The sequence below is a fragment of the Ahaetulla prasina genome, chromosome 1, assembly GCF_028640845.1.
Source record: "Ahaetulla prasina isolate Xishuangbanna chromosome 1, ASM2864084v1, whole genome shotgun sequence".
Classification (NCBI taxonomy): Eukaryota; Metazoa; Chordata; class Lepidosauria; order Squamata; family Colubridae; genus Ahaetulla; species Ahaetulla prasina.
The window spans coordinates 77,852,897-77,865,096 of record NC_080539.1 but is presented as its reverse complement, the minus strand read 5'-3'; the positions used below and the strand labels follow the sequence as shown (position 1 = coordinate 77,865,096).

General features: G+C 39.3%; 1 protein-coding gene across 1 annotated transcript in view; it reads right to left on the bottom strand.

Moving 5' to 3' along the window:
- LOC131189142 (kinesin-like protein KIF28P) overlaps nucleotides 1-12,200 on the bottom strand; it is a 45,642-nt gene that overhangs the window by 21,054 nt on the left and 12,388 nt on the right. The window contains exons 6-9 of the mRNA XM_058165040.1: nucleotides 11,074-11,185; nucleotides 4,927-4,994; nucleotides 3,398-3,540; nucleotides 1,138-1,259 (exon numbers count right to left, since the gene is read on the bottom strand). Of these exons, the coding sequence (XP_058021023.1) occupies nucleotides 1,138-1,259; nucleotides 3,398-3,540; nucleotides 4,927-4,994; nucleotides 11,074-11,185 (445 nt within the window). The remainder of the gene's footprint in view (nucleotides 1-1,137; nucleotides 1,260-3,397; nucleotides 3,541-4,926; nucleotides 4,995-11,073; nucleotides 11,186-12,200) is intronic.

Genomic DNA, 12,200 nt, shown 5'->3' with positions numbered 1-12,200 from the left:
TTCAAATCCTGGGAGTTGTCTTCCAAAACGCAAGGGAGGCCCCACAGCAAACCATAACTTAGATTTTTATCACTTCCTGCCATTTAAAAATAAATTCATTAAACACAAACAGCATTTCTCTTTCGTCAAATTTAAAAATACTACTCAGGGGGTAATGCTGAGAAAGGTTTTGGGAGAGAGGCAAATTCAAAGCTTCCAGAGGCCACCTGCATCCTGAAGACTTGAGATTAGGCACTTTTGACATGAAGAGTCGGAGTTGCTAAACATAAAATAGTTTAGCCTGCTCACTAGCTGCTGTGGAAATTTCTGGAGGAAAGTAATTGAATCTTATTGGAAGCAGTCTTTGTTCAGCCCACTTGAAAAAAGCTGTAGCATTTTCAGAAAACACTTCTACCTTCCCTTCCCCAAGAGTGCTCTCCTTCATTGAAATAAGAAGGAAATTATTTCCTTATTTCTTCTTATTTGAAACTACTGAACCAACAGAAGGGGAAGAATAAGACATCACCTATCTTCAGTCTTCAACACAGCCTTTGCAGCCCTTCCAAGTAGACTCCACAACCAATTGTACCCTGATTCAACAGATTTTGGGGGCACAGATAAACCCTCTCAAGTGGCCTTAACGCCTTCCAGAGCAGGGGTCTCCAACCTTGGCAACTTTAAGACTTGTGGACTTCAACTTTGAAGTTGGAATTCTGGGAGTTGAAATCCACAAGTCTTAAAATTGTCAAGGTTGGAGACCCGTTTCAGAGAGTGCCAATGTGACCAGATGCCTGCAAAGAATTACAATCCTTCTATTCCCGGCCCATCCTATCAAAACCTATCCTTCCACCCACCCCCACCTGCCATCAGAACTGATGAAGCTTCTTGGATGAGGAGTGAAACAGTTTCTTCTTCTTTCTCAATGAAAATGAATGAAAAAACAATTCAGTTGTTTTTTGAAGAAAAAAAATTGACAATTGCTTTATAAATATAAACGTTGCCTTGTTGATCCAACTACTAAAGTGACCAGTTGTAAGGCCCAGTTGTAAGGCCCAGACCTGTATTTTGTTCTAATAGTGGTAACCATAGTGAGAAGCCACTGGAGGGAGCTTAGGCTCCAGAGAAATGTGACAAGCTTTCTGCATCACAAGCCATGACCTGAGTGATTGCTGCATATTGCTGTTCCCATTCTTTCCGGGCTTCTTCCAGACGATATTCCCAAGTTGCTTGAATAGCTTGAATCCGTAGTTCATTTTCCGCCAGCAGGGAACGAAGCTCTTCTGCAAAAGACAAGGAAACCAAATTAGGATACAAAAAGAAAACAAAATAATTTAATTAACATCCTCTCTCAGCTTACTAATTCCATTAGGTATCACTGAAGCTATTGTAACACTGAAATACACAGAAATTTCTGATTCCTATATATTTAGCAATTAACATATTTAAATACTGAAACAATCTTTTCAGGCAGGAATTATATCCACGTGTCCCTGAAAAAAAAAAGGTGCCTCCAAAAATTAACTTAAGACTGCAAGAGAAAGAAGCTTTTCCTACATTTTCCTACTCTGAAAGGGTATCACCCAAGTTCCCAGGCCTATATATCAGGGGTCTGCAACCTTGTCAACTTTAAGACTTGTGGACTTCAACTCCCAGAATTCCTCAGCCAGCAAAACTGGCTGAGGAACTCTGGGAGCTGAGGTCCACAAGTCTTAAAGTTGACAAGGTTGCAGACCCCTGCTATAAATGATCTCCAAAATAGTGGGTGTCAATCCTAGAGATCCCTAAAGATTGTTCCCAAGTTTAATTTTTAAGGCAGAGCTATCAAACACACGAATATATAATAGACAATATTATAGTATATCATATTTGTTCTATTTTCATTAAATGCATATGTAAACAAAATCTAGTCTAATTGAGTTATGGTATTAACCCTACTCACCCCCAATTTTTTAGTGAAGTAAGGCACTTGGCCTGAAATAAGCTGTGTATCCTAGTGCTAAGCCATTTAGAGCAGGTGTGTCCAAACTTGGCAACTTTAAGACTTGTGGATTTCAACTCCCAGAATTCATCAGCCAGTTTTTGCTAGCTGAGGAATTCTGGAAGTTGAAGTCCACAAGTCTTAAAGTTGCCAAGTTTGGACACCCTTGATTTAGAGCTTTGAAGGACATCATTAGACATGGATTATACTTAGAAAACCAACTGAAGCCACTACAACTATTTCTATGGTATTATAGTTCTGAATGCTCTTCAAAAAGGAGCTACACAGAGCATTTTTTGTGTGTCCTTTACACATGCTATTAACTCATAGAGTCCTCTGAAGCAGGGGTCTCCAATCTTGGTCCCTTTAAGACTTGTGGACTTCAACTCCCAGCTTTGCTGGCTGAGGGACTCTGGGAGTTGAAGTCCACAAGTCTTAAAGGGACCAAATTGGAGACCCCTGCTCTGAAGTAGTTTATTAAAGAAGGGTTTAGGATGGGAAACATAATCCAAGCCCCAATCACATGCAAGAATTTACCCCTGAATTGCTCAGAGGCAAGGGTGGGATTCAGCTGATTTGGACCGGTTCGGGCGAACTGGTAGTTGTGACCTGTGGATAGGCCCTGGTACCTTGATGAACGTATCTTTTCTTTTATGTACACTGAGAGCATATGCACCAAGACAAATTCCTTGTGTGTCCAATCACACTTGGCCAATAAAATTCTATTCTATTCTATTCTATTCTATTCTATTCTATTCTATTTAGCTGCAGTTTTTAAACCATGTGCATGCTTGCAAATGCGTGTGTGAGCAAAGCGCATGCTCAAAAGGCCGCATGCATGCTCACATTTTCGGTACTGGGGCAAACCGGTTGTTAATTCATGTGCCGCCCACCTTTGCTCAGAGGTCAGTGATGACCAAGAATGTCTCTGCTGAGGAATAGAATGAGAGTTCATCTCCAGAAGATGTAGAGCGGATCAGTATTTGGATCATTATAGAAGATACAAAATGTGTACATTTGGAATGTGTTGTATGTGTCCAACCAATCAAATTTACTTCTTCTGGAAATGGATGCTTTTGATCTAATCCCCAGAAGATATTCCTGGTCCTCACCAACATCTGAGCAATTCAGGGGTCTAGTACTTGTATGTGACTAAGGCTCAGACTATCTTTCCCATGATATTTGTCTCTCTAATAAGCTGCTTCAGAGGACTCTTAGTGATTAATAGCATGTGTGTAGGACAGACAGGGCAGGGCTCAAATTAAAAAAACAATCACGAAAAGAAAGGTTACTCATGGTCAAGCAAAAATACTTTTATGTCTACACCAGGCAGTATTGAATCTAGGCCATCTCTATTGTGTGAAACCTTCCAGACAATAGAAAATACAGGAAAGAGTCTAGAATCCAGTAATTATGGTATTTTTGCTGCAAAATACATACTTGTTTCATCTACTACTGTTTTTCCAGAATTCCCAAGGCTGGACAATCTGGACAACAAATTACAATTTTCAATCTTGAGATCATTTATCAGTTTTGCTGTTGTTCCTGAATTTATCACAGCTTGGTTTTTTATTTTTTTCGTTCTTTTAGATGAAACAAAACAGGAAAAAAATGCAAATTACAGTACTGACTTGAAGAAGTAAAGAATCCAAAAAAATATTGATACTGGGCTCCATTACGCCCACCACCAGTCAACTGAGCTGAGCTGCTGCTGCCACTGAGGAATGCTGGAGCCTTTGCTGCCGAGCAACTGATCGATGGTTAGATCGGCCTCCTGGAATACTGCCAATCAGCTGTTCTAGGCAGTAAGGATTGATGCTGATTGCCACCACTGCCATTCGGTGGCAGTGATTGGCGACGAATGGCGGCAGCAATTGGCAGCGATTAGCAGTGTCAGCGAACAGCAGCGGATACGATTCCTACTGCCTAGAACAGTTGTTGGTGGTATTCTTTTTTTTTTTAATTTCTTTTTGTCACAACAGTATACACAAACAATTGTCATAGATAAAACAACATGTTTTGAAGAAAATATATACATATATGTAAAAAAATATGCATCAACTATATCAATTTGATATGATGAAGGGAACAATAGGACAGGAACGGTAGGCATTTTTGTGCTCTTATGCACGCCCCTTATTCTGGGATAAGAATAAGATTAAGATAAGAATAAGATTAAAATAAAAATAAAAATAAAAATAATAAAATAATAAAAAAAAATAAAAAAAAATAAATAATAAAAAAAAAATAATAATAAATTAAAAAAATAAAAATAAAAATAAAAAAAGATTAAAATTAAAATAAGATTAAAAGAATAAGATTAAAATAAGAATAAGATAAGAATAAGATTCTGGGAGTCTGATCCAACCACCAATCAGCTGCTCAGCAGTGAAGGCGCCAGCGTTCTCCGGTAGCGATGAACGGTGGCAGAGGTGACAGGCAGCAGAGGTGACAGGCGATGGTGACACTGCACCAAACCCCTCCTACATAGCAATATTTGCTCTATAGGATGCACAGACATTTCCACCTACTTTTTGGGGGAGAAAAGTGAGTCTTATAGTGTCAAAAATACAGTAAATTAAAAATTGATAATTTTTATTCAGAAGTAAATCTTATGAGTGATAACAATATACCAGACACCCCGCATAATGGCATGTGGCATAAATAACAGGGTTTCTTCTTCTTCTATTCAGTCATGTCCAATTCTCAGAGACTACCTTGACAAGTCCCTGCAGTTTTCTTGGCAAGGTTTTTCAGAAATGGTTTGTCATTGTCTCCTTTCTAGGGCTGGGAGAATGTGACTTTGTGCCTAAGGCAGGATAGAACTCACGGTCTTCCAGTTTCTAACCTGAGACCTTAACTACTACACCAAACCAGCTGTCAAATAACAGTTTATTAATAGTTAATTCCTTGTCTTAAATTGGATTCTAAACTACCCATTCATTCTACAGGATGTGAAATCAATCTACCTGTCAGCGTACCGCAAAGTTGACAATGTCTCATCATAGCATATGTCGGCTGGACTAATTGCTGCAATCTAGAAATACGTAAACATATTAAATGTGAATACATTTTCATGGAACATATTTTATTTGTTATTGTTATGAATGTTACTCACAAAATAGAAATTGCTAACTGGCAGCGTCATGGCTACTCCCTTGGAGAAATGCTACCCAATCAGTATTTGTAGAAAAGACAGAGATTGAAATATTGGTCCACTGTGGAAACAGAAGTCAAAATCTTTGATAGTGCAACATTTTTATGTAAATAAAAAAGGCAAGCAAATGTTCTAAGACAGGGGTCCCCAACACCCACTGCTCACGCAAGTCAAGCTGTGCATGTATGCCCACCACTTGTGCAAGGGCTCTGCTGCCCTGTTCCCCTCTACCCACACAGCCGGGCTGCAAAGCTGCAAAGGTTGGAAACTGCTGTTTTAAGCCCTTAATATTTTGTGATTTTAGCACATTTTATGGTCTAATCTTAACCCCTAATTCAACCTTGGAATTGCAAAAACCCAGGTGATGCAAAGTTAGATTTTTTTTTAATCCTTTGCAGCTTCCTAGTGAGTATTCAGATTTTTCCAGCTCCAAATCTAATTTAATCTACGTATCATTTATCATCATGTCTCTGTCCATCCATCTATCTATCATCTATCTATCTATCTATCTATCTATCTATCTATCTATCTATCTATCTATCTATCTATCTATCTATCTATCTATCTATCTATCTACCTACCTACCTACCTACCTACCTACCTACCTACCTACCTACCTACCTACCTATCTATCTATCTATCTATCTATCTATCTATCTATCTATCTATCTATCTCATGTCATACATATCTTGCCGCATTTGTATACATACTCTAGTTGAGGCATGACTGACTGTGGCAACTTTAAGACTTGTGGGCTTTAATATTCAGAATTGCGCAGCCACAAGAATAGATAAAAATCTATGAAGAATTAGTCTTAGATGAAATAAATTATGATTGCTCCCTTGACCAGAAACTTGCATACAAATAGTCCTTGACTCACAACGATTTGTTTAGTGACTATTCAAAGTTACAACGCCCTGAAAAAGTGACTTATGGTTACTTTTTGCACTTATAAGCTTTTTAGCATCCCCATGGTCATGCAATCAAAATTCAGATGCTTAGCAACTGACTCATATTTATGATGGTTGCAGTATCCTGGGGTCGTGTGATCACCTTTTGCAACCTCCTGACAAGCAAAATCAATGGGGAAGCCAGGTTCACTTTAAAACCATGTTGCTAACTCAACAACTGCAGGAGCAACTGTGGCAAGAAAGGTCATGACAGTCATAAAATATGGCAAAACTCATTTATCAACTGTCTCAGCAACAGAAATTTTGGACTCAGTTGTGGTCATAAGTCAATGACTACCTGTATTTCAGACTATCTGTATGAGTGGATGACTGAATAGGAACAAAACACTTGGCAAGTTTGAAGGAAATAAGAGGGAACATCAAGGATTAGGGGGATAGATGGGATCAAAGAGATGACTTGAGTCAGGGGTGTTATTCAGCAGGTTCTGACAGGTTCTGGAAAACCGGTAGCGGATATTGCGAGTAGTTCGGAGAACCGGCAAATACTACCTCTGGCTGGCCTAAGTGAGGAGGGAATGGAGATTTTGCAGTATTCTTCCCCTGCCACGTCCACCAAGCCACACCACGCCCACCAAGCCACGCCCAGAGAACCAGTAGTAAAAAAATTTGAATTCCACCACTGACTTGAGTATCTTCCTAATTGCTATGGATGCTAGATGAGATGATTTTTTTTTGTATTGTCACCAAAGGCTGAGTCTTGGACAATGCAAACACACCTTTATTCTTTGCTTTTTCCAACCTTCTTGTGGGCTCCTTTTAAACTATTGATTTATTTATTTTTTGCCTTTAAAGCCCATATAGTCTTTGAGAGTTTATGATGGCTGACGTAAGGATCTCCCCTAACTTTATCTAAATCAGGGGTCTCCAACCTTGGTCCCTTTAAGACTTGTGGACTTCAACTCCCAGAGTTCCTCAGTCAGCTTTGCTGGCTGAGGGGCTCTGGGAGTTGAAGTCCACAAGTCTTAAAGGGACTAAGGTTGGAGACCCCTGATCTAAATGACAACAATCTTGTAAAGAAACTTTGGCTAAGAACGACGGATGGGCCCAAATCATCCAGTGAATTCTGTGGCTGAGTGCTAACTTGAACCTGAGCCCAGCATCTCAAAGAGCACACTATTTTAGCATTAGAAACATTAAACCGGAAAGTTTTGTTATGAAGAACAAAACAGTATATGTTTTACTTAGGTGCTGATGGGAAGCACACCAATTCACCTAAAAGAAAACCCCTTTTCCTTTTAAAATTACTGCACACCTGTGATATGGGATAGCAATTCATTTAAGTAGCTCATATGATTTGAAAGCAAACAAATGTGCATTTGCTTTGTGCAATGTTAATGCAAATGGCTAAAATTGAGGCGGCGGAGAGGAACTTCAAAAAGAGCGCTGCACTGTAAGCTAATAGACAGCCTCTTCTAACTACAGAGTACACCAGAGCAGGGGTCTCCAACCGTGATCCCTTTAAGACTTGTGGACTTCAACTCCCAGAGTCTCTGGGAGTTGAAGTCCACAAGTCTTAAAGGGACCACGGTTGGAGACCACTGCACCAGAGTACATCTCCTAATCAGAATACACCTCTTCTACCCAAATGAGTACAAACACACACACACACAAAATTAGGAGCTGCAGGTGGTGGGAAATCATCCTGGCTAGAGAGATTCATTCTCAACACCTGGAGAGGAAGGAGAAGGAAACAGAGGCCAGCATGATGACTAATTTTCTTATAACTATCTCGGAGTAAAAATCGCTGAACTAATGGGACTTCTCTAAAGTAAGCAACCATGCATTTCATTGAAACAGTACTTCACTGTATTTGTAGCCCAACGCAAAGTTCTCTCCTGACCTGTTTACCTGCTGAAAAGTTAAATAAGGTAGGATTGGCTGGAGTTTCTTGATGACTCCTCCAGGAGTTTTGGCATTTTGTTCTGTTAAAGTTTTAGCTTTGGTTTTGTTTCCAGGTGCATATGCTTCTATTGCTACCAGTACCTCTGAGAAAAGCATAAAAGAATGGTAGAAGAGAAAGTCCAAATAGAATGCCTTGCTTGCAGATGTATACTCCTTCTTGTGTGAGACCATTGTGTATATTCATTATTGTGTGATAACCACTATCTTCCACCATGATGCTTTTGGAGCACAAGCAGCTCCCTTTTTTCTTGCATTTGTAAACTTGGGTATTAGATAATGCTTTGGGTTTTCATTTAGGGGTGGGGGAATTAATTTTACAAGTATGCCTTGTACAGGCAATTACTTTTAATCAGTAATCTCTAAATATTAATACGTTTTGACTTGGTTCTGCCTTGTATGCTCTTTGTGCTGTGGATATCTGATCTAATCAATTATAAACACATGCAAGCATACAAGGAGCTTGTTACAATATATCATGTATGTTGTGGCGGAAAATAGGAGGAAGGTGTAGTGGATATATTCACTGCCTTAAGTAATTTGTAGAAATAATAATAAAGGTGGTGTACAAATAAATAATACTTTACTGAGAGGGAAAAGTTCAGGATTATTTCAGTAGGACTTTATTTTATTTATTTATTTATTTATTTTGTCACAACATCATACAAAAAGATTATATAGTATATACACATATAAACATATATAGGAAGAAGAAAAGAAAAACAATAGGACAGGAACGGTAGGCACGTTTGTGCGCTTATGCACGCCCCTTATGGTCCTCTTAGGAATGGGGTGAGGTCAATAGTAGAAAGTTTTTGGTTAAAGCTGTTAGGATTATGGGAAGAGACCACAGAGTCAGGTAAAGTATTCCAAGCACTGATGATTCTGTTGCAGAAGTCGTATTTTCTGCAATCTAGATTAAAGCGGTTTACATTAAGTTTAAATCTATTGGTTGCCCTTGTATTATTGCAATTAAAGCTGAAGTAGTCTTTGACAGGAAGGACATTACAATAGATGATTCTGTGAGCTAAACTTAGGTCTTGTCGAAGGCGACGGAGTTCCAAGTTTTCTAAGCCTAGGATTTCAAGTCTGGTGGGATAAGGTATTTTGTTGTTTTCAGAGGAATGGAGAACTCTTCTTGTAAAATATTTCTGGACACGTTCAATTGTATTGATGTCAGAGATGTGGTGAGGGTTCCAAACAGGTGAGCTGTATTCTAGAATTGGTCTAGCAAATGTTTTATATGCTCTGGTTAGTAGTGTGGTGTTTTGGAAAAGAAGCTGCATAAAATTAGGTTTACAACTCTTAGAGCTTTTTTGCTATGTAGTTGCAGTGGGCTTTGGCACTTAGATCATTTGACATGAAAACTCCAAGGTCTTTAACGGGATGGGGTCGTCTGTAAGGTAATGTCCATCTAGTATGTACTTAGTTTTAGAGTTCTTTTTCCTATATGTAAGACTGAGCATTTGCTGGTTGAAATTTGGAGCTGCCAATTTTAGACCAAGCGGTTAGATGGTCAAGGTCGTTTTGAATGATAGAAGTGTTGTCTGTGGTGTTAAATAGTTTGACATCGTCAGCAAAGAGAACACAATTACTTGAGATATGGTCACAAAGATCATTAATGTATAGAATAAAGAGTGTTGGTCCAAGGACGCTGCCTTGAGGAACGCCACTCTTGACAGGAACAGGATTTGATAAAGCATTGCCAATTTTGACCACTTGTTGTCTGTTAGACAGAAAAGCAGATATCCATTTGTGGAGGGGTCCTGAGATGCCATAGGATGTTAGTTTAAGGAGAAGTTTATCGTGTACTACTGAGTCAAAAGCTTTGCAGAAGTCTATGTAGATTGCATCTATTGATTTGCCTTGATCTAGATTTGAAGTCCATATGTTTTTGCAGTGGAGAAGTTGTAAGTTACATGATAACTTTTTCCTGAAACCAAATTGTTTGTTGGAGAGTAGGTTGTTAGTTTCTAAGTGTGAGGTAATGGATTGATTGATGATAGATTCCATGACTTTGCAGGTGACGCAGCAAAGGGAGATCGGTCTGTAGTTTTCGACTAAGCTGGGGTCTCCTTTTTTGAAGATGGGGATGACTGTGGCTAGTGACCAAAGTTTGGGAAGAGAACTGGTAGTGAAAGCTTTATCAAAGATAATACTTAGGGGTTCAGCTATATTAATGGAAAGCTTTACAACCCTAGTTGATAGAAGCAAGCAATTTCTCCTCCCCACCTCTGTGTCTGATATTATGTTTTAATGAGCTACTTTAGTAAGCAGATAATGTACATAAACAGATGAGTTTGAAAAACTCATGATAGCCAATCCTGGCTAGCACCAGTAGGAAATAGCATGGCTGGGAAGTAAAATAACAAATATTCCCAAAGGCAGCAATGCTAGGCATTTGTGCACTGTCGCTAAAGAAAATCATGTGGCTGTCTTCATGAAATCAGCAAGAAACATAAATGGTTTGAGATGGGAAGAATGTAGATTGTTCATACTCCATACACACAATTTTCAACTGCCACAGGACAGGGTATGTGGTGTAGGAATTTAGCAACCACCCCCCTCCTAGAATGAAATATTTTAGAAAATATTTAAAAGGCAGAATATATTTTCCTGGATGAGAAATGGAGAAACATGTTTTAAAGACAAAGCAGTTCCCTGCAACTTCCTGCCACCCCCCACCTTTGTCAATGGGCAATTAAGGCTTCAGCCAAGCTCACTCAATCCCCCACCTTCATCAATGGACCATCATTTGCAACACAATAGAACAGAGACTCACCACATGGCAAGGCTCAGGCAAGCTTGAGGGACAATCTACAATGCTAGCTAAGACCCCCACCCCCTGGGAGTCTGACAACCAATCAGGATACTCTTCCTGTGCCCCAGAAAGTTCAAAGCTCAGAAAAAGCATAAAGCCAGGGAGCACATAGGATCTCATCCCTTTTCTGTTCAGGAACTCAAGCCATGTGATCCTGACCACCATTAAACCATCTTTCCAAGCAGCCTCCATGTTTCCAGTGTCTTTGTCCCCACTTGGAACTGAACCCAGATGGATATTTCTTCCAACAGTGGAATAACATATTACCATTATCGTTCTACTGTTTCCTCCCAATGCAGATTGCAAAAGTTTGGTTAGAACTGAATCTCTGTATGGGACATGCAACACTTTCTTTCCCATGGCAGCTTCAGCCAGAGCACTGAAAGGAGGATAGAAGATGGGAAAAGGCAATCAGATATTTTTGTAAAAAAAAAAGAAGAAAAAAAAGATGCAATTGAAGATCCAGGGGACATAAGCCAGACCAAGTGTTTTTGTATAGTACCCAATGACATTCACTGGTCATATGAGTAGTGAGGCATTATCTGATTGAAAAATATTATACTTTGATTTTAGCTTACCCTTTAAAGCGGGGGTGTCCAATCTTGGCAATTTAAAGTCTTGTGGACTTCAACTCCCAAAACTCCCTAGCCAGCGTGGAATTCTGGGAGTTGAAGTCTACAAGACTGCCAAGATTGGACACCCCTACTTTAGATTTTTTTTTCAATAAATAGAAAAAGAAGCATCAGTAGAAGGATTACAGATGGGATGCAATCCCTCCACCCCCGGCCCTACAAAAAATAATAGCATATTAATATTATTATATTATCAATTGAGAGGTAAAATTATATTTCTGTATTATAATTTTTGTATTGTAATGTTCAAGACATGGGGTTTGTCCTCACGTCTGTTAACCACAGGAAATACTAACCATTTTTAGAGGAGATAAACTGACATCACTTTTAAGACCTCTCCGGCCCACCATGGATGTAACTTAAATGCACATTTATTCAATTTTAAAGTTGACATGTTTCTTCTTCTCCCAGCACAGCTCTGACTGAATGATGTGCAATGCCTTGTAGATAAAATTGGGGAGACATGATCAGGGCCTGGGATATGCCCAACCCCTGTTAGCTGCTGCAGCCTGCCCTTCTATGCCATGTATTAAAAAAGAATACAAGACAAGACACCTGTTTAGGCAAGTTTTTTCAGAAGAATACTAGATCCATAGCCTGATTGGTAGTAGGTAAGTTGCACAGAAGAACAATGCTGCTAGTGACTTATCATTTAGGTAATTTAAAAAGTGAGTAAGGCTGTGCCAGCTGTAAACTGAGCCCAGGCTACCACAAGCTGATAGTGATTATTGGTTACTTTTCCCACCAGAGGGTGATTCGGGA